This window comes from Lynx canadensis, chromosome D4, assembly GCF_007474595.2.
Source record: "Lynx canadensis isolate LIC74 chromosome D4, mLynCan4.pri.v2, whole genome shotgun sequence".
NCBI classification, from domain to species: Eukaryota; Metazoa; Chordata; class Mammalia; order Carnivora; family Felidae; genus Lynx; species Lynx canadensis.
In genome coordinates, this window is record NC_044315.2 from 91903259 (window position 1) to 91923831 (window position 20573).

General features: G+C 64.6%; 2 protein-coding genes across 2 annotated transcripts in view; one reads left to right on the forward strand and one right to left on the reverse strand.

Moving 5' to 3' along the window:
- Positions 1-17644, reverse strand: part of ADAMTSL2 (ADAMTS like 2) — a 35056-nt gene extending 17412 nt beyond the window's left edge. Inside the window, exons 1-11 of the mRNA XM_030306536.1 lie at positions 17511-17644; positions 16544-16669; positions 15647-15737; positions 14955-15097; positions 14203-14278; positions 13077-13179; positions 12559-12704; positions 12298-12421; positions 9742-9822; positions 6874-7049; positions 605-953 (exon numbers count right to left, since the gene is read on the reverse strand). Coding sequence (XP_030162396.1) covers positions 605-953; positions 6874-7049; positions 9742-9822; positions 12298-12421; positions 12559-12704; positions 13077-13179; positions 14203-14278; positions 14955-15097; positions 15647-15736 — 1288 coding nt within the window. The 5' untranslated portion in view covers position 15737; positions 16544-16669; positions 17511-17644. The remainder of the gene's footprint in view (positions 1-604; positions 954-6873; positions 7050-9741; positions 9823-12297; positions 12422-12558; positions 12705-13076; positions 13180-14202; positions 14279-14954; positions 15098-15646; positions 15738-16543; positions 16670-17510) is intronic.
- LOC115508142 lies at positions 15918-19557 on the forward strand. The gene is made up of 3 exons (XM_030306544.1): positions 15918-15950; positions 18324-18920; positions 19462-19557. Exons 1-3 carry the CDS (start codon positions 15918-15920, stop codon positions 19555-19557), a joined length of 726 nt encoding a protein of 241 aa, XP_030162404.1.
- The last annotated feature ends 1016 nt before the right edge of the window (positions 19558-20573 follow it).

The following is a 20573-nucleotide window of genomic DNA, read 5'->3' on the forward strand; positions in this document are numbered from 1 at the left end:
CCCTCACGCACCCCTGCAACTCGGGGACCCTCACGAATCCCTACATCTCCGGCCACACCTCCTGCTGCCTCCCTGAAATCTGCCTGCCAGGCTGTCGGCCCTGAGCGGCTCTCTCTCACCCCACCCTCTCCCACAGCCTCACCCAGCTACTCCTCACTGGTTCCCAAACCCTCAGGTCAGGGGCCACGCTCTCTGAGAACTCAGGGTCCGCCCGTGCCCCCTCACTGGCCGGTCGTCCCCTTCCAGAGCTCTTGCCACACTGTGGTGTGCCGTCTGCCTCTACCAAATGAGCAAGCACACGGGCTCTGAGGACAGACTGTCCCGGGTCTGACCCGCAGCTCAACTGTGGATGTGGGAAAGCCCAGCCTCCACCTAAGCCTCAGCCCCCCCCCCCACCTCTGTCAAGTGGGGACACCCGTATCCCCCTGGAGGAACGGATGGAAAGCAGGGCATGTGCGAAGGGGCCCGTGCCGTGCCTGTCCCAGGAGAGCCGCGAGTAGGAGCCTCTCATCGGCCTCCTCTGCCGGCCGCGAGGGCCCAAAGACCCTCTGCCCAAGGCCCCCTCCCTGGGAAGCCCCTGCCTGATCCCGGCCCTCCTGGTTACCTCGGAAGCCCTTGCCTCTGGGGGGTCCCTCGCAGGCCCTGCCGCTGGCCTGCTCGCACACCTCGTTGGTCTCCCGGCCCTTGCTCAGACCCAGCTCCATCCCCGGGCCCAGGTGGCCAAACAGCCGGTTGTCCAGGCCCAGCCGCTCCGAGGAGGCCTGGCCGTAGAAAGAGCTGTTGTGCCGCAGGAAGCCCAGGAGCGCGGCCCCGTCCAGCTCCTGGCTCTCCGCGCTCTCCGAGGCGGGCTCTGAGAAGCTGTAGTAGACGGGCTGTGTGCGGTGAGCGTGCGGCGGCTGCAGCAGCGTGTACTCAAAGGTGATGGAGGGGCTCCTGCCGTTCTGGTTCCACACCTGGGGAGGAGGAGAAGCGGGACCTCACCCCTTCCGCACAACCCGGGAGCGGCTCGGGGCTCGTGGGCCACGAGCCCCCAGAGGAGAGCTGCACTCCGGTCCCGGGCCGCCAGAAGCAGCCCCGGCTGCGGCCCACAGCCAAGCCCTTCCCAGGGACGCGCCCTCGACTGAAGGACGGTGCCCCTGCCCGCGCTGTGCTGCTCCCCAAGGGCAGCCAGCCTCCAGAGCCCCGCGAACAGGGGCGCACACCCAGGGCGGGGCAGAGGGAGCTGTCCACTCGAGGCGCAGGCCGGGAAGGGTGCCCCGAGCACACAGGATGCTCTAAGTGATAAAGCCGACTAAAACCCCATCTGCACTTTATTCCCACCCCGGGTGTAGCTCTGAGAGAAAGTGCCAGTGCACCCCCCAGGGTGGTTCCTGGAAGCTTGGAGAAAGTGAGGCCAGCACTAAGTGGAGAATAAAGGCATAGCAGGTAGTGGGAGCGTGGGAGCGGAGGGAAAGGCTGGAAAATTCGCCAGGTGACCGTTTCCTGCAGGAGCCCCCTGCAGGACATCCTGTTCACCGGCGTGAAAAGAAATTGGCCAGCGAGAAGGCACTGACTTCACTTCGAGGGACACCGTTGAGTGACCGCAGCCCAGGGCAGATGCCAGGACATGCTGTGATAGAACCAGACTCCCCACGATCATCAGAATAAGGGAGGCCGACGTGGTGGCCGGGAGCCCTGACCCACAGAGACGTCTGCACACGGCGGATAGGACGAAGGACTCCCGGACAAATAAGTGGGACCAGAAAAGGGGCTTCTCAACATGTAAGATCAAAACGTATCAGGGGCGCCTGGGTGGCGCAGTCGGTTAAGCGTCCGACTTCAGCCAGGTCACGATCTCGCGGTCCGTGAGTTCGAGCCCCGCGTCGGGCTCTGGGCTGATGGCTCAGAGCCTGGAGCCTGTTTCCGATTCTGTGTCTCCCTCTCTCTCTGCCCCTCCCCCGTTCATGCTCTGTCTCTCCCTGTCCAAAAAAAAATAAATAAAAAAACGTTGAAAAAAAAAATTAAAAAAAAAAAAAAAAACGTATCAAGGGTGGATATTCAGGGGGCGGAGGACAGGTGCCCCAGAAAAGTCACAGCCCTATCCCATTTCCTGGGCCAGCGTTTGGACCCAGAATCCACTGAATGATGGAACGGCCAGGTCCCCAGGACAAAGGACCCCCCGCAAGTATATATGGTAATGATTCTCCCAGTTCTTCCCCCAAAGAGCCTACAGCCGTTGACTTGGTTAACTGTTTGCTGGAGAAACGGACAGACATTTGGGAACCAGGGTCCAAGTTGTCATTGTTTATCAGGGACCCAAAGCATCATCATCGCCCCCTGTTAGCGTGAGAGCTTGCGGGTGACAAACAAGTGTGGCCCAGGTCTGGCTCACAGTGCGCCCAGCGTGGCTCACCTTGGGTCCAAGGCTTACCCAGTTCCCAAGTCCATTGCTGGTAGTCGGCTCCTTAGCCTGTAGGGTATGCGCTACCATCGCGGGGAAAGCTCAGCGGAAGCCCGTGACCCCAACCCCTGACCCCCATGCCCATCCAAGAGAGTAAATCCAAAACAGAATTGCATCCTGGGGAAACTACAGAGATCAGAGCCACTCCTAATGTTGCCGGAGGATGCCAGGTGGTGGTCCCCATGTGCCCCGCTTCACTCAACGGTTTGGCGCCCATGAAAACAAGACTGATCCGGGAGGATGACGGGGAGCCCTTCCAAACCCAGCCAAGCGGGAGCCTCAGATGCAGCTCCCGGAGCAGATTAACATGACCTCAAGTCGATCACCTGTGGCCACCAACGTGGCAAACACCTTCTTTTCCACCCCCGTGGGGAGGAGGAAGTGGTGTTCATTCACCTGGAACGGACAAGAGTATACACGTGCGGGTTTGTACCCGGGGCCGTGCTAACTGCCCCATTCCTCGACGTCATACAGTACAGGGGGGTCTGGACCGTTCTACAGAACATCACACGGGTCCTCTACGTTGGTGACATCATGTCTACCAGGCCAGCTGAACAGGAAGTGATGCGGGAGGCCTTGGAAAGCCTACGGATTCCAGAAGATCTTACACTGAACCCTGTGGAGACCCAGTGCCCCACCCCCATCAGCGAACGCTTCAGGGTCAGTGGCCTAAGGGCATGCCAGGACGTGCCCTTGAAAGCAGAGGGCAGAGGAAGAATTCTGGACATAGCACGGCACATATCCAGAAACGTGGATCCAATCCACATACTGGGTAAAAGCTGCCAGCTTTCAGTGGGGGTCCTGAGGAGAAGGGGCTCTACAGTCGGTCCAGGCTGCGGGATAAACAGCCTGCCACTTGGGCCATAACACCCAGCTGGTTCTACAGCAGCGGGGAAAGATGTCACACGAGGTTTCTGGCAAGCCTTGACAGGAAGAGGATCACGTAGTCCTCCAGCGTTCTGGAGCAAAGCCATGCCACCCACGACAAATATCACATCATTTCGAAAAGAGCTTGTGACGTGCTACCAGGCCCTATAGAGATGGAACCCTTTGACCACGGGACATCGAGTGACTCACGCAGCCAGAGCCGAACTCCACCGAGTGACGCAGCCGGGAGTTACGCAGCCACCCGTCGAAAGATGGAAATGTCCCATCCAGGATTAGGCACCATCAGAGCAGAGGACAAGCCCGCCGGCTCGGCAGGTGACTGAGACTCTCATCACCCGAGGCCCCTGCCCTGACATCTCTCGGCTCACAACGACAGGTGCACGGGGTACCGTTAGGGTGAAGTCTGAGAGGAGAGAAAGGGCCAAACTTGATTCAGAGACGCGTCGGCTTGGTACGGGGCGGGGGAGGGCGGTCTGAGCGGAAAACGGGATCTGTTTCACTGGAGCCCCGTTCAGGGGTGGCTTCAAAAAAAACTGCACTGAGGGAAACTCCTCCCGGGGGGCTCTACGGGGCGCGTGTGGGATCATCTAACCTGTAGGAAAAGCACAGCAGCCCGAGGTGAGAATACACACTGCCTCGTGGGCGGTGCACATGGTTTGGGTGGTGGCTCAGGACCCTGGGTGGAAAGGGCTTTGAGAGGGGGTGAGGAGGTCTGGAGGAGACACGTGGGGATGGGTCCATGCCACAGGCGGAAGATGGGAGTCGCCGTGTCCCTCGTTAATGCGCCCCTGGGAGCATCCCCCCATGGGAGGGACACCGGACACCAGGTTATAGGTGAAATGGCCTTGCCAGGTGACACAGGCCAGCCTCTGCCATCAGTCCCCCCACTGTGATGGCACAACAGGTGCATGAAGGGGATAGCCACGGTGGCAAGGATGGGCACCATGCGTGGCCCCAAGGGCAAGGGCGGTCACTCACCAAGCCCCCCAGCACCGACAGAGACTGACATGCGGCACCGTGCCTCGAGGGGCCGTCAGCTCTTTGACGGCCAGCGGGCTACGTTAGACGCCCTTCTGTCCTAGCAGGGAAGTGACCGCGAGGTTGCCGTCCCTGACCACAGCACCTCCGGCCCCCAAACCCAGGGGCTCCCAGAGCATCTGATCCGCTGAGACAGGATGGCACGTGACACTGCATCGGACAAAGGGACCCACGTCACAGCAAAGGAGGTGCCTCAGCAGGCACTTGACCGTCAGATGCACGGGCTGCGTCACCCAGACGCTGCGGCCTGATGCGACCGCGCACGCTGAGGCCATGGTGCCACGTAGAGAGGGCAGGACCCTGCGAGGATGAAGGGCCGGGGTGCCCTCCGCGACGCAGTATACAAGGAATCGCCCCGACACGGTGCCGCGTCCCCACCGGGCAGACAGCGTGGGCCCGGGAAGCACAAAATGGAAGTCGCCTCCGCAGTCGTTCCCAGTGACCCAGTGGGCATTTGGGGTTTCTAGTTCCTGCGGCTTAGGGTCTGCAGGTCTACAGGTCCTGATGCAGGGAAACACTTCCACAAACGGGAAGCTGTGACCGCCACCTGCGCCATCTGGCACCCTGTGCGCAGAGAGCAGCCGGAGAGGAGTGGCCGCCCCAGCAGGGGGATTGACCCTGACCACCAAGGCCGTGTCGGGATGCTTCAACCCTAGGGGCAGAGAATATATCTGGTTCCCTGCTGCCCCACTGGGGCTCCTCCTGGTATCGCCCTGCCCGTGGCAACGGGACAAGGACAGGGATGGAAAACGGCCCCGAAACCGGGAGCCCAGACCCCTCGGGTAGGAGGGACAGGGACACCTGGCCAGGTGAGCCACCTAGACTAGCAGAGGAGACTGCGGAGTGGGTAGCGCAGGAGGCAAGTGATGTGATTGGCTGGCAGCCCCAGGCTAGCTGCCGGTCACCTCGCCAGCCTTCCCGGGGAGGAAGCCAGCCAGAATTCTAGAGGAGTCCTTCCTGCCAAGCATTCCACCCAGCAAATGGGTACCAGCGGGCACGGCAGCGAGCCCCCCGGGCCCCACCCTTCAGTGAGCTGCCTGGAGTGTGCTGGGGACAGTTCCTAGCGAGCCCTGCCCCCAGGAACGTCCCTCGGCCAAAGAGAGCCGCCTCTCCCGAGGCCACGCCCATCCCCGTGGCTTCCAGCAACTGGGCCACACCTCTCCGCCTCAAGTCCAGGGGACTCGAGGGGCCACTGCGACCCCAGAGCCCCCGCTGGGATCAGCTGAGGCTCTGACCACACCGGCAGCACGGCTCAACATCTCCCTCTGTCCAGGCCTGTCCCCCTCACCCCCCTCACGGCCACTGCTCCTGTCACCACACCCTAAACCCCACCGCTCACAGACCCTTCCTGGGATCCTGACCTGCAACACAGCTCCTGCGGGCAGGCAGGGAAGCCAGGCAGCCGGCCGGCCTGCCTCAGGGGCAGCTCCAGGGGCAGGCGAAGAAATACGTGGCCCCCATTAGATTCTGGGGCCATCCAGGGACACTCTGCAGCCAGGAAGCAGTGTGGGGAGGTGGCGGGGGGGGGGGGCACCGCGATTGGAGACCCCTCCGGCAGGGCACTTAGACACACAACCGGCTCCAGCACCAGGCCGACCCGGGCCCCAAGCCCGGCCGCACCGCCAACAGGTCCGTGATGGCAAGTCCGTAATCTCTGTGTGCCCAGGTTTCTTGTCTACAAAGTGAGGATCTAAACGCCCACCACGGCGGGATCCAGAAATCACGCCAGGTCGGGCGGGTGGGCTCTGGCCCCGCCGTACCCCTCAGCTTCCACGAACACCCGCAGACCTCGAAAAACACCAGAACTGCCCACCTGGGCGTCACCTGTTTCCAGGGACGAGTCCTTGTACATTTCCTCGACGCCGGGCCACCAAGCAACGACACTTGTTTCTAGACGCTAGCCATGGGAACGCTCCCAGGGAGCTGAGCAGAGCAGGTCCAAACTCTCCCGCCCTCTCCTCGCCCCTGTGCTGTGCCCCCAGAAACCGTGAGCATCCGGGGGGTGGGGGTAGCGGGGGGCCACAGGCACTGCCTGGGCCCCCCAGCACTGAGGACCTGGCAGAGAGGCCACAGTGCCGATGCGGCCGGGGCAGGGAAGTACGCGGGGGGTACCAACCCCCAACTATGGAGTGGGGGAGGGGGCCTGCGTCCCCGTCTACTTCCTGTCCTTAGCAACCCCGCAGATCGTGATGACTGCAGTCCACCGGGGCGCTAACGGCCGTGGCAAGTGAATGAATGAATGAGTGAATGAATGAGTGAATGAATGAATGGTTACTTGGGTGAGGGCTGAGACAGTGGGTGGCTGGGTGAGCGAGGGGACGGGCAAATGAAGCAACGCATTAATGAGCTGATAGAGGCTAAGGACAGGAATCAAACCCCAAGCGGATGGGTGCACAAGGAGTGACCGAGCACGACCCTCGCCACGCCGGGCGGGGACGCTGCCTCGTGCACACACACCCTGGGGCCACGGCACGGCGTTGGCGGCCCGAAGCCCGCGGCTCACGCACCATGACGTTCAGGCCCTGGTTGGTGGGCCCCTGTGCCACTATGTACTCGATGCCGGTCTCGTAGACGTCCATGGGCCGCCGGTATTTGACCACGGTGCCCGCGATGTTGAAGTTCTTGGGGCTGTCCACCTTGAAGTTGCCGTTGAAGAAGTAGAAGCCGGCTTCATCCGCGAGGGCTAAAGGAGCACAGGGCAGAGCCACCTGGTCACATGAGCTGGACGAGCCACAGGGAGGACGGGGCGGCGGGCGGGGGGTGGGGGGACAGGGAGTGGCCAGTATCACTCACTCAGGCACCTGTGGCCAGCTCACCCCCGCGACCCTCCCCGAATACCCCGAAGACAGGACACCTCCTCTCATGGGGGAGTCGGAAGCTCCGACCGTGTCCAGCATGTGGCCCCAGCCAGCGAATGCTAAGGAGAGGTGGGTGCACTTTCCCATCAGGAGGTGGAGGTGGCTGGCCCGGGGCCCATTTGGTGTCTCTGGTCACCTCTAAAGAGGCCAGAGTCTGCGAGGTGAAGAGTAGCATAGACTAAGCGGCCAAGTGGACCAGGAGGTCAGCGCCCGGGGAAGGCGTGCTCTGGACAGCAGGCACTGGCCGGTTCAGGGCAGGGCCATCAGCCCGGCCCTGCTGAGAACTCACTTTGTGACCCTGGGTGAGTAATCCCCGCCCAGCTTCCCACCTTGGGAAGGGAGGGGACCACACACGGGGAGGGGAACTCCATGCCCCTCCAGGGTCCACACTGAGCTTTGTGACCCTGGGTGAGTAATCCCCGCCCAGCTTCCCACCTGAAAGGAGGGGACCACACATGGGGAGGGGACTTCCATGCCCCTCCAGGGTCCACACTGAGCTTTGTGACCCTGGGTGAGTAATCCCCGCCCAGCTTCCCACCTTGGGAAGGGAGGGGACCACACACGGGAAGGGGACCTCCATGTCCCTCCCGGGTCCACACTGAGCGACACTGCAGCCCTGGCCTGCCTGGCCCAGAACGCTGTCCCACCAGCGCCGGCAGGCCCTTCCAGACCACCCCAAGCTGGCCAGTGCCGGGCCGACACCGGGAGCCATGACATTCTGTGGCCCGTGCTGCCGTGACCAGGCTGACCTTTTACCCCATCAGTCCATTCTCCCAGGCGTGGCTGAGGGCAGCCCCGGGCACATTCTCAGTCGCCCTCTCATTGAGACGGGGTGTGGGTGGACACTTGGAACAGAGGACCTCAGAAGGACAGCCACTCCCAGGGCCTGACCCAAGCCTGATGACGCCCAGACAGCAGGAACGTGCGTGCAGCCCTCAGCAGCCCGTCTCCTGCCAACCCCAGAGGCCGGGACAACTCTCCAGAGCTGGGGTGATTTTTCAGGGCAGCTGGCCCTTCCCTGGGGCTGCGGAGGGCTCGCAGGGTGCTCGGGGACTCGGGCCCAGGGGATGGGAGTGAGGAGGCAGGCTCCACACGGTGGGGGACAGCGTGTCTTTCAGAGGGTGTCCTCTGAGCCAGTTCCGGAAGCTGGCCGGAGGGAGGGGAAGAGTTCAGTTTCCAGAGCTCCTGATGCAATCCGAGCGGGGGGGGGGGGGGGGGGGGGGGGGGGGGCGGGGGGGCCATCCGTTTATCATCAGGCAGACGCAGCAAGCGAGACTCGTCTGCTGGAAAAATACCCTCGACGCAGCGACGTCAGAAAATCCCGTGAGTGAGGGTCCATGGTGCGCCTCCTGGGGCGCGTGCCGGCCCCGGCCTCCAGGTATGTGCATAGGGTTAAATCCCGGCCGGCATCCAAAGCCTGTTTCCTGACAGTAACGACCTTCCTTCCTGCGGCTCTGCCTCTGCTCCGAGGCTGCCCTTGCTGTTTCCACGCGGCTGTTTCAAGAGCCATTTCTCTGCAGCCAGCTCTGAGAACACCGTGTTTCCTGGCCTCGCCACCCTCCCAGCGGGGGACAGAGCCACCGGCCTGGCAGAGGCCTGGCTCCCGAACTCGGGTGGTGGGGCCGGGGGCCTGGAGTGTGCAGAACTGCTGGTGTGGGGGCCGAGAGCCCAGGTTCCACCGCGGGGACCTTTAGCAGAGTCCCCACCCGCGGCGTCCCCCGAGAAGGGCGGGTTTCACCCAGCCGTCCTGGCTCTCCCACGCTGCCCTGAGACACGGGCGAGTGAGCCAGGCGTCGGGACCAGCTTCCCTGCCCGGGGCCCCCCGCCCGCCCCCACCCAGGGCAAGGCCACGTGCAGAGCAGCTAAGCGGTGTCAGCACCCACCCACCTGAGCCAGAAGGGCCTCGGGCTGCGTCCCGGGGGGGGGGGGGGCACAGACAGGGCAGGCTGTCAGGACAACGCTCCAACTACAGAGGCAGCCTTTCCAGAAACTGCCATCAGCTCGGGGCCTCACTTATGCAAATAAGCCCAGAATCCTCACGTCGTCGAAGGCCCCCGACCTACCAAGGTCCAGCTGCCCCGCAGAGACCATCCAGGGGCGAGAACCTCCACCAAGGAGCCGACAGGCCCGAGTCTGAGTCTCACTTCTGCTTCGTGCAGCTGAAGGCCTCCAGCCGGGCCACCTCCGTGCTCTGGATCTACCTCAACCTACTCGCCTCCTGAGTCTCATCCTTGTGCCCTGGGGGAGGGGCGGTCAGAGATCCCACCTCCAGCACCTCCAGCTTTGTCCCTTCCAGGGACAGGAAGTCACTAGTGTTGTCACGTGTGGGGGTGGGGTCAGCTTCCCTATGAGCCCCCCCCCGACACACACGTCCACACACAGCCAGGTCAAGTTCTGGCTTCTGGGGCCTGACTCTCTCCTGCAGGATGGATCCAGGGTCAAGAATCCACCCATACGTGTGGCCCCACACACACCCACAAGTCCACATGAGGCAGCACCCAGGCCCCGCACGCGTACCTAGGACATCGGCAGACTTCTTCCGCTCCACAATCTGAATGTCTCGGGCACCGGCCGGGATGTGGGTCACCAGAGAGTAACCTGGGGGACATCAGATGACAGTGAGCCGCGGGCCGGCCCCGCTCAGTTGGAAAGTCACCACCCTCCTGTGCTCTTGGTGGGGGAGGGGTGCTGTCTAAAGGCAGCCCCACCCTCAACAGCTGCACCCGGGCCCAGACACGAGTCCAAGGCCCTGCAGAAATGCACTGTGCCACCCGGGGACGGGCTCGGGTTCACCCAGGTTCCGTGACCCTCTCCTACGAAGGCCCTGCCCCAGCCCCTCTGGAGGGACACTGTGGGCCACAGGGACCTTAAATCTGCCTGGGGTCAAACAGACTTGGGTCCTACTCTGCCACATGTCACCAAGATGATTCTGAAAAAAGTCACTGGAGCTCTTGGGCCTCAGTTTCCTCATCTGCACACAGGGATGATGGCTCCCACTCTGTGTCATGTGGGAAGATCTCTGCATAGCACAGGGCCTGGCCCCAAGGGCATAGTCACTCTTACTATTTTAAAGGCCCGTGTTGGCCCAGCACCATGTTGATTTAACAGACTTGCTAACACTCAGAGACGCAGGTGGACAAATACAGCTGAGGGCCGTAGAAGGTGGGGAGGCAGCCGTGGGGACCCCCACGGAGACGCCCAACGGAGGGACTGAGGGTCTAGGGGGGCCAGGGTCTGAGGAAGGGACAGGTGCTGCCAGCAAGGCCTAGAGGGTGGTCTGGGGAGGAGACCCCAGAGGAGAGGTTCCGAAAGCCCTAAGATAGAAAAGTCTCCCAGGAGGGAACAGAGGCAGCGAGGGGAGTCCACGTGTACCCCCCTCGCCCCCCTTTGCAGGCGCCCAAAGGCCCTGAGCCAGAGTGCGCTGAGTGGCTCCTTGGGGGGCAGAGCGGGAAGCTCTGGTCTGCAGTGTAAACCGCGCCCCACCCCCACCCCCGCCCCAGCCCGTCTCGGGCTCCCCGAGGGCTGGGCCGGGTGCAGGCAGAGCAGGGGAGAGGCACACACTAGCCTGCCTCCCTCGACAGCGTCTCCCCTACACGCCCATAATACACACAGCGGTGAAATGAACAGGAAATGATGATTTGGCTTAATTGCCATTTATTCAAATGTGGGTTTAAATACGTTCATTTTTAAATTAGCAACCGGCTCACAAGATTCCTGCGCATCTAATAACGGCTCTTGCACGGCCCGGGGCCGTCGGCGTGGTTCGGGCGCTCGCATTTATCAGGGGAGACTGTGGGTCAGCGCCTAGGACCACAGGCCCAGGAGCCAGGCTGTCTGGGTTCAGACCCCGCTCTGCCACTCCCGGCTGTGTGACCTCAGACTAGTGTCTTCACCCCTCTCTGCCCGTTCCCGCGTCTGTGGCACCCGTCCAGGACCTGCCTCGTAATGTGCGAGGCACGAACGCCTCGGCCCGGGCGCAGGAAGGACTACGTGGATGTCGCGGGGTTGGAAGCATCAGCCCCCAGCCCCCACGCCGGGAGCCCACGGGACACGGCCCTTAGGTGCTCAGAGACACACACTGCCATCTACACGTCCCGGGACCCGGCAAGGAGCAGCCTCTCCCTGTCACGCTGGCTGTGGGTCCTTCAGACACCTGTCCGGCTGCTCTGCCCTGGGCCCTGCATTTCAGACCCTCCCTGCGGTCTTCATCCAGTCCCTCCTCAGCCCAGCAGACTCATCCCCGGGCCCCTCGTCTAAGCCCTAACGTTAGCTCTGAAATTATCCCTCCTGTGTGGGGTGGACACGGTCAGGGTCCCCGACAGCCGGGTCCACGGAGGCTCCAACTAGTCCGGACCTGCCCAGTCTCGCTCGGGAACCTTGAGCAGGCAATTCCCATGCAGGCCTCGGTTTCCCCATCTGCTAAGTGGGTTTCCAGCGCCCTGCTTTTCCCAGTCTGAAGGCTGTGATAACCCAGGTTGACCCCACAAGCATTTGGAGAGACGCAGAAATGCAGTCAGCGTAGTACTGAGTGCTAAAGTGACACCGTTGCAAAGTACAAAGTCCTGTCACAGGCAGAGACCCCCAAATCCCCACCTGCCCTCCACCCTTCCCCCCGCCAGCCCCTGCAGAGCCAGGCCTAAAGGGGCACCCTGGGTGACCCACCAGCCACTGCCCAAGGGAAGGGAGGGGCCGACTCTGCGAAACGGGTTGGAGGGCTTAGGCAGCAGACTCAAATCTCGCATCAGCCTCACACGAGGATGGGACTTGTGCCTCGGTTTCCCCCTTTTGGGTGCTGCCGCAGAGGCCAAACACGATCCCCCAGGCGAGGGTGCACTCAGGCACCCGGTATTCAGTAGGCGCTCAACAAAGAGCGGCTCAGTATCCCCAGCCAGAGGGGGCCTTCCGGAGCACCTGGCCGGCCCGCCTGGGCACAGCAGGGACGTTCAGGTGGCGGAGAGCGAGGGAGAGGAGCTCACCAGGAGGCACCCAAGGCCGGAGACAGCGCGCAGCGGGCCCGGACGGGGAGGGGTGAGGCGCGGGGAGTGGTGGGGGGGGGGGCGCCGCGGCTCTTACCGAGGTGGGCGTTCCCTTTGCGGTAGTTGCCTGTCACGTGGGTGCAGCTGCTACCGTCCCCCTGGCAGACGCCACACTTGTCCAGCGTGTGGGTGGAGAAGAGCACCCCGTCACAGCCGATGGGCTGCAGGAAGGGAGGCGGAGAGGGCCGCTGGGAGGGCGCTGCGACCCGGGCCCCCGGGGCCACCACTGCCACAGGAGGACAGGCGGGGCGGTCAGCGCAGTGAGACCAGTGGTACTTTTGCTACAATGTTTAACAACCTCACATTTTCCAGACACGCAAACCCCTCGCAGGTCGGTGAGCTTGCAGGACGTGCCGTCGCGGGCAGGGACCATGAGCTGCCGCTGACCGTCCACGGTGGTGCAGTGCAGGTCGCACGGCTTGCTGGAGATGTGGACGTAGTCGTCTGACGGGGAGACGGCGGGTCTCAGGGTGGGGGGGGTGGGGGGATTCAGGAACTTCCTGTCCCTCCCCCCTCCGACACCCGCGTTAGCTCCTCCCACCCATTGCACGAACGGAAGAACCGAGGCCGGGAGAGCGGAAGGGACGGATCCCCCTACGGACCGTTCCGGGCGGCCCGGCACCTGCTCCGTGAGTGAGAGAGGCCGACTCCTCTTCACGCAGGCCTGTGACCTGACCCCTCCCGCCGGGCCTCAGCGTCCACCTGCCCACCCCGGGCCAGGGTGTCCCCTCCCCACCGTCCCCAGAAGGGAGCCGTCGGGTGTGGAGGGGCCGCCCTCGCACTCTGCTCCCCACTGGGCAGCCCAGGGCCTGGTACCAGGGTACAGGGGTTTCCACTGGTGCGTCCGCCCGTCGTACACGCGGGAGTTGAAGGAGATGCATTGCTCCTCCCGGAAGCTCCTCCCGTCCGGCGGACACTCCTGCGGAGCGAGCGAGAGAGCAAGAGAGAGAGAGAGAGAGAGAGGAGGCTCCAGGAGGAACTCGGCCCGACAAAGGCATTTTTGTCCCGGCTGAGCAGGAAGTGGCTGCGGCCGGGCTGGGGTGGCCTCTCGTTCTCCCTCAGTCCCGCTCGCTTTCTGGAAGGAGCAGAGGGCAACCGAAAGGGCTGCTGCCTTCCCTCAAACGCCTACATGCGCTGGCCCTCCTGGTGCTCCGGGCAGGGTCCTTCCACGTCCCCGCCACCCCAGCCTCCTCCCCAGAGGCCCTGGGGCCGGAAGGGGCGCCCGGCCTCGGCCCACTCGCCTGCGGCCCCGGGGCAGAGGGGGGAGGCCTGGGGGTGGGGGGCAGCTGGTCACGCCGGGGGGTAAGTGGGTCTCCCTCCGGAGGAGCTCACAAGCGTCCAGCAGGGGAGCAGGCCGGCGATGCCAACACAGGAGCTGTGGCCGCCCGCCTCCCTTCAGGCCCTAACTCCTCGAGCGTGCACACACCCAGAGACGCTCACGGGGACGCAAAGACCCCTATGGCTTGCTGTCTTTCTACCCCACACCTGTTCTGGGTGGTGGCGGGGGGAGGGGAATTCAGGTCCTGACTAGTTTGGCCCCATTGAAGGGCACCCAGAGGCTGAGCCAGAGTCAGCATCTCCTGTCCCCCCTGGGGAGCTGCAGTGAGACTTCTCACGGCGGGGGACGGGACGCCTGGTGACTGTCGGTCTCCCAGCAAGCACCTGGCACAGGGCTTGTGAGCAGCCTGAGATCTGCACGTTAGAGGCCGCACGTGAGCCCCCGCCCCCAGCAGAAGCCAGCCCTCACCCCTGCGCGTGCACAGCACAGATGTGATCCGAGGCGTGAAGGGGGCTCTGAGCCCACGACCCCTCACCCTCCTTCTCTTCAACTGGAAGTAAGGGCAGACCCGGCGCAGAGTGCCTGGAGGGTCTGGGGGGCCACCTGAGACCGGCCTAAGGAGCTTGGGGGTAGGGCTGCGGTCCCGCCCAGGCGGGGCCTCACCTGCAGTCTGCACAGTTGGTACCTCTTGGACGTGCCCGTGCAGGTCCTGTTCCCCGCGCCCGTGACCGACGTCCTCCTGGAGGGAAGACCCGGGCTCTGAGCTGGGGGGCTGGGGGCCGCGGGCTGCGGGCACCGACCATGCCCCTGCTCCAGACGGCCTCTGGGCTGGGCCCCGGAAGCCCCCCCCAATTCCTCTGGCCCCCCACGACTCCACCGCAGCCCAGGGGAGGGAAGATACCCAATTCACCTCTGCACCCCCGGCATAGAGCCCAGGGTTGTACACAGAACTGATAATGATACCAAGAACGTTTACTCCGTACCACTCCATACGTGAGGAAACTGATGTTCAGAGAGATGAAGCGACTTGCCCAAGGTCACACAGCAAGGACGTAGCAGAAGCAACATTGGAACCCAGGCCCGCCCGATGGTAACCACTATATCCTATGTTTTTTCCCGTGTGAATTCGACTCGGGTCTTCAGAAAAGAAGGACCAGGAAAGACCTCGCCCCTCGTTGAAAAAAATCCCAAGAAACAGACCATGCCTTCTCACGAAAGGGCTGTCTGTCCCCAGAGCCCCGGGGCAGGGTGAACCCCAGGACACGGTCGCCCAGGACCCGTCGGGAGCCTCGGCCCTGACAGGCCAGCAAGAAGGCTCACTCACCTGGCCTGTGCCACCTCCGCCTGAAGACCCCTCCCGGCCTGAGCCCCCACCCGCCTGTCACCCGCTGCCCACCCCCGTGCTAGTCCCACACCTCTGCTGCAGACAGTGCCGCTCCTGGGACGTCACGCCAGCCCCACAGCTGCGGGAGCATGCCGTCCACTTGGTCCACTCTCCCCACCAGTAGGCGGTGGCGTCCGAGCCCCCCTCCAGGCTGTTGGACGTCGGGCTGTGGTCCTGGGCGAGAGTCCCCACGGAAGGTTAGAAGACGCTGGAACGGGACTGGCCCGCCGTCCCTTGCTGTGGTCAGCAGCACACAGCCCGGCTGGGTCCCTCGGCACCCCTGCCCAGGTGTCCAGGGCGGTCTTGGAGGGAACTCCCCGGAAGTCGTGGGCCTTAAGCCCTCCCAATCTCGGGATCTGGAACATCTTGGGGGCTTGGCGGGAGCCTGAGGCCACGCCGTCCTTGTTTATCTTCTCCCGAGCAGCCTGGGCCCCGGCCTGGGTTCTGCGGGACACAAGCCCGCCCCGTCTACACGCCTCCTTCCAGGACTTTGCTCGGAAGGAAGCACTCAGCCCCCTCCAACCCCATCCTGCCCAAATCAGCCAGGCTCCAGAGTGGCCAGAGTCCCCGTAGGGGCTGGTCTGACCGGCTTGTAAGACGTATTCCGGGGCTGTGTGGGGATCTGGGAGTGCACGCAGGGCTCCCTGGACACGTGCCCTACACCTGCCGCGCAGCCCCTCCCACCTCAGCCCATCTGGGTGAGGGACCCTGCTCCCCACTCACCGTGGCCCCAGTAGATGCCACACGCCCAGCCAGAAGTGTCACAGCCAGCAGGGACCAGACCCAGCGTGAAGGCTGCCGTCTGCCACCCATCCTAGGAAGCAAGGCCACGGTCACTGCCAGGCCAGACCCAGCTCCTCTGACAGCTGAGGAGGGTCCACTTAAGGGAAGAGCCCTGGGGGCCCGCCCGGCACCGAGGCCCAGAGGCTCTCGGGGATTGATTGGTAGTGGCTGCCTGGTGGCCCCGTTGGGAGAGGCGGGTGAGCGATTAACGATGCCTGCCACAGGCACGAGAACCAAGGTAGCGGTGAGCTTGCAAAGCCTGCCCTACCTCCCATCTAAGGGTGCACAGGGATGTGTGCTTTGCCTCTGACCACCTGAGCTCCCTAGAGAGGGCCTGCGGAGAAAAGCAGGGACAGCTGAGGAGGCTGCAGGCCCAGGCCGCACCCGTTGGACGAGGGAGCCAAGCCCCAGAACTCGGGCCGCCATCTCCACTGGGGGGACTGGCCTGAACAAGAGCCCCTGGGGATTTTCACCTGCTCAGTGCTAGCTGCCCACCTGGGACAGTGATCTCCCTGCCAGCCACACGGGGCCGCTGGAGGGGCCCATGGATGCCACCCGCTCCTCCAGCCCCTTCCCCTCCCTGGCCCCTGCTACCCCTGCCCTGGAGGGGGCCGGGCCCGGGACCCTCAGGGATCTCAGGCCACACAGAGTCCAGGCGCCTGTGTCCCTCCCTTGTCCCCCAGGGTGTGGAGTCAGGGCAGACCAGAGCTACGGGGCTGTCTCTTCCCCAACAAGTTAGCACTGTCAGCCCCAAACACCCCTCGACCTCCCTGCCAGGGGTCAAACCAAGGGGAGCCCTTAGCCTCCCCTATCTGCCTCAGCTGTGTGGACGCCTACCTCCTAGAAGGGAGGCACGGGGGCCTTCGGCGGCCTCTGTCCAGGGTCTATCTCAGGTCCTGAGTGTCACTTGCCAGCAGGTCAGAGAAGGGGTTTCAGAAGCCGCCAAGCCTGTCCCCCTACAGCCTGGAAGCGACAGAGGGGAGCCAAGTTGCCCAAAGCCACACGGCAAGGTGGCCAGATACCCGCCGCCCCCCCCCCCCCAGACCACAGTAGACTCAGGGACTCGTCCCCTGCCCCCGGCTACTTTCAAGGAAGGAGGTGTGAAAGTCGCCCCCCCCCCCGCCAGCCCCGAAGCCAACTCCAAATCTGCCCCCCTCCCCTTGCAGGGCTGACACCTGCAGATCTGCGGGAGTCCCGCCAGTGACGCCCGTGCGTCCTAAGAATGTCACCCTGGAGTTTGGAGCCGGAGTCCTCGAGACCCCCACGTCCCCGGCTGCCTGCCTGCCACCCCCCCCCCGTCTGCTACCCCTCCCCTGCAGGCCTCCACCTACAGCCCCTCCTGCGCCCCCCCCCAGCCTCACACAAGCACAGAGCACCCCCCTCGGCAGCCCCATTGGCCAGTCGGTGCCCCAGCTCCTGCCTGCTGAGCCCAAGACAGGTGCTGAGCCGGCCCCACACTTGGTTTTCATTAAGGCTCCCAGACACCGCTGGCCACAGGCCAGGTCCGGCTCACGCGGGATCCATCCCTCCCTGGGGTCCAAAAACAGCCACCGGCCGGGAGGAGAGGCTCGCCGTGCAAAGACCGGCTTCAGGCGCCCGAGGCTGGGAGCTGAGGGGCCACCGTCGCCACGCGCTGAGGGTCCGGACCCCTCCCCGTGAGCCCTCCTCCTGTTACATAACGGCTCCCCGGGGGGGGGGGGGGACCGGGAGATGCTCCGGCCCCCGGCCCCCTCAGAGCTCCATCCGTGCCCCGGGAGGGCCGCGGGGGGGGGGGGTGCAACGCGGGAAGGCGGAGGTGGCCTACCTGGCCCCCGGGTCAGCAGGTCGTCCTCCCGGGGAAGGGGGCAGAGCCGCCGTGCGAGGGAGGCGCCAGGTGCCGGGAGCAGGGGGAGGCTCAGAGTGCAGAGGGCCGCGGGCTCTGCCCCTCGCCCGCCCTCCTCCTCCCCCTGGCCGCCTCCGTCCTCCACTTCAAAGAGCACCCACGAGAGGGGGTTCCCGGGGAGGCGCGCAGCCCAGTGGCGGCTCTGTGGCGCGGCCGCCTTTATAGCTGTCAGGCAGACAGGGAGGAACTCACACTTCCCACCAGGCTGCTCCCCCGCCCGCCGCCGCCGGCTGGCCTGGCGCACACTTTAACCCACTCCGCGCCTCTGGAGCCCGGCCAGGCCGGCCCAGCTGCCTGCCGACTGCGGCCTCGGCGGCGGCCCAGAGCAGCAAGCCGCGAGCGGGGAGGCCGCCTTCCCGGGTCCGGGACGGGGAACACGCGTTGGGGCGTCCGGGCGGAGCAGCCGCGGGCCCGGGGTCACGGGGGAGGTTGGAGGTGGCAAAGCCCGGCCCCAGCCTCGGCCCGGTCCGGCTTCTGCCTCGGGAGGGGATCCGGTCCTCCGGCGCTCCCCAGAACGGGGTCCGGGGGATGTAGGAGACAGCCGGTCTGACGGCTCCATTTTACGGATGGGAAAGGTGAGGTCCGGGCCACCCAGCCGGCCCTGGAAAGGTCCTCCTGAGGAGCAGGCGCCTATGCGAGCGGAGGGACTAAGGGAGACCCAGTGACGGCTCAGCCAAGGGTTCCGGGGAAGGGACAGAAGTGCCCGGGTGCTGACCGGACGGCCGACATGGCCAGGGCCGGTGGGGGGTGGGGGGGGGGGCTGGGGAACCAGCCTGGCTGGGCCCAGGCCAGTCGGGCAGCCCCTGGCAGGCCAGACCTGTGTTCCTGCTGAGTCAGAGTGTGGAGCGGAGGACGGAGCCGGCAGCACACGCTCCAGCCCCCGGGCACCCGGGAGGACCCCGGACTCTGCAAGCGGTCCCCGAAGCAGGGCCTGGCACCCGCCGCTTACACGCCAGCCTCCTCCCTGGAGCCCGTCCTCCTGGAGCCCACCATGTAAGGTCTTCTGAGCCATCTCAGCCGCCCCCCTGCCTCTGCTGCGCAGGGGTCATAGGCCCGCACGGGCACCTGGGGAATCCCCCTCCTCCCCTCCATCCTCCCTGCCAGACGAGCTACGGTGAGCTCCTTCGGCGGCCACCTTGGGTGGCTGAGAGTTTTCCCGTCCCCGTGGCCTGTCTGGCCGCCGACGGGAACAGTGGAGAAGGAGTAAGAGTAAAACAGCACCGCCCGCTCCCGTGCGTGGAGCCCTTCCCGGGCACCGGGAGCTATGAGGCCAGCATCTTCGCTACGCCCGTTTTGCAGATGGACAGACTGAGGCTTCAAGTCCCACATCCGGTAAGGGGCCCATCAGGGACCCCAGCACTCTTGCTGATCGCGTCCTCTCCGTCCGCAGGGTTCTCCCATGATATCTGTCCTCCCCGGAACATGGGGGAGGGGGGTCTTGTCCATCTCGTGTTCCCCTTGGGGCCGCTGGGATAGTCACTGTGACCAAGACTTGAACCCAGCTCCACACTGCCCCCTGCGGCCGGTGTGCTGAAGTGCAGACAGGACGGAGCCTGTCCCTGGGCACCGTCTGGAGCACAAGCACCCACGCGCAGACCCCTCCCCCCCCCCCCCCCCCCCCCGGCCCTCACAGACACAGCCGCCATCCCCTCCCCTCCAGCCGAGCGCCAGGGCCCGGCACCCCCTGGCACGGGCCCGAAACTCCCAGCGTTTCTGGCTCCACAGCCAGCCAGCGCCAGGGTGACTAATGGTTTCCCTTGGGAGGGACCCCACGGCCAACCGACACAAACACCCCCAGCGCCTTCTCTGAGCCCGGCGGGGCAGTGCCCGGGAGACAGGCCTGCCACCCCCCTGGCTTTGCGACCTCCTGCAGGTGTGTGACCCTCCCAGGTGCCTGCCACGCTTCCGCCCCACCCCGGCCTCCACCTGGAGGAACCCGCCAAGGTTCTCCCCCGAGGGACACCGGTGAGCCCCCAAACTCCAGACCCGCAGGGAGCTGCACCTGCTGCTTTTTCTGCTGGTGGCCTGGGAACGTCAGGAGAGAACTCAGGAGCCAGGGAAGGCTTCTGGGAGGCCCCCCAAGACCCTAGGAATTTGGGGTGAAGAATAAAGCACAGGCAGGACTGTGCTCCGAGTGTGGAGAGCTGTTGGCCCCGGGGGGAGCTGGTGAGGGTGGGCCTCCTGGGCCACGGGCCATAGGTGCCCTGGGGACTCACTCCACAGGGTCCCAGCCAGGCTCTCGGGGCAGGAGCCCAGAGAGCCCTCCCGAGGAGTCTCGGGGCCGCTGTGCTCAGAAGGGACCCACGCTTGCGGCCGTCACTGTACTGAAAGTCTTAATAATGTTACGCTTGGATCCGTATTCTGGAAGTGACATCCTAAGGGACGAGGGAGCACGCACTGGGGCTTGGAGCCTTGGCTCACGCACGGCCCACCTCCCTCCGCCTCCCCGGTTCTTGACCACCCGACCCCCGCCAGCCCTGACCCAGCCACCGCAACTGCCTCTGCCCTCCGCGCTGGGCGGGGTCCCGGGTACCCGTGAGGGTGAACGCTCATCCCGGGAGTATCCTCGTGCCCAAAGGAACACGGCGTTACCCCTCGGATAGAAAATAACACGGTCCGTCCGGAGAATCGGGGAGGAAAGAGGCCCCCCCATTTTGCACTGAGCCCCACAAATTACCCAGCGGGGTCGCTGCCTCCTGGCTGGGTCCCTCCTATGGTTCAAACTGCGTCTGGGCTCCCTGGAGTCACTACGAGTATTTTGAGCCCCTGTCTCAGGTCCTGTTCCCCACTTCGTGGAACCCTTCTTTTGCACCCATCTGGACATGCTCAGCACCCCCAGCCGATCTTCTAGGGCCATCTCCTCCAGGAAGCCCTTGGGACTTCGTTGAGGCTTCTCATGTCGGGCCAGAATGCTCTTTCCTGACCGGCAGCTGACACCCCACAGAGCGGGGGCCGCTCCTAGGTCACAGGGCATCTTTGTGGGGC

What these genes read in the sequence shown, in the direction of transcription:
- LOC115508142 (XM_030306544.1), top strand. Translation starts at nt 15,918, where the DNA reads ATGCCTGCCACAGGCACGAGAACCAAGGTAGCG. An exon ending in GCACGAGAACCAAGGTAGCG is followed by an intron (nt 15,951 to 18,323) that starts GTGAGCTTGCAA and finishes CGACATGGCCAG; the next exon opens with GGCCGGTGGGGGGTGGGGGG. An exon ending in GGCTTCAAGTCCCACATCCG is followed by an intron (nt 18,921 to 19,461) that starts GTAAGGGGCCCA and finishes GACCTCCTGCAG; the next exon opens with GTGTGTGACCCTCCCAGGTG.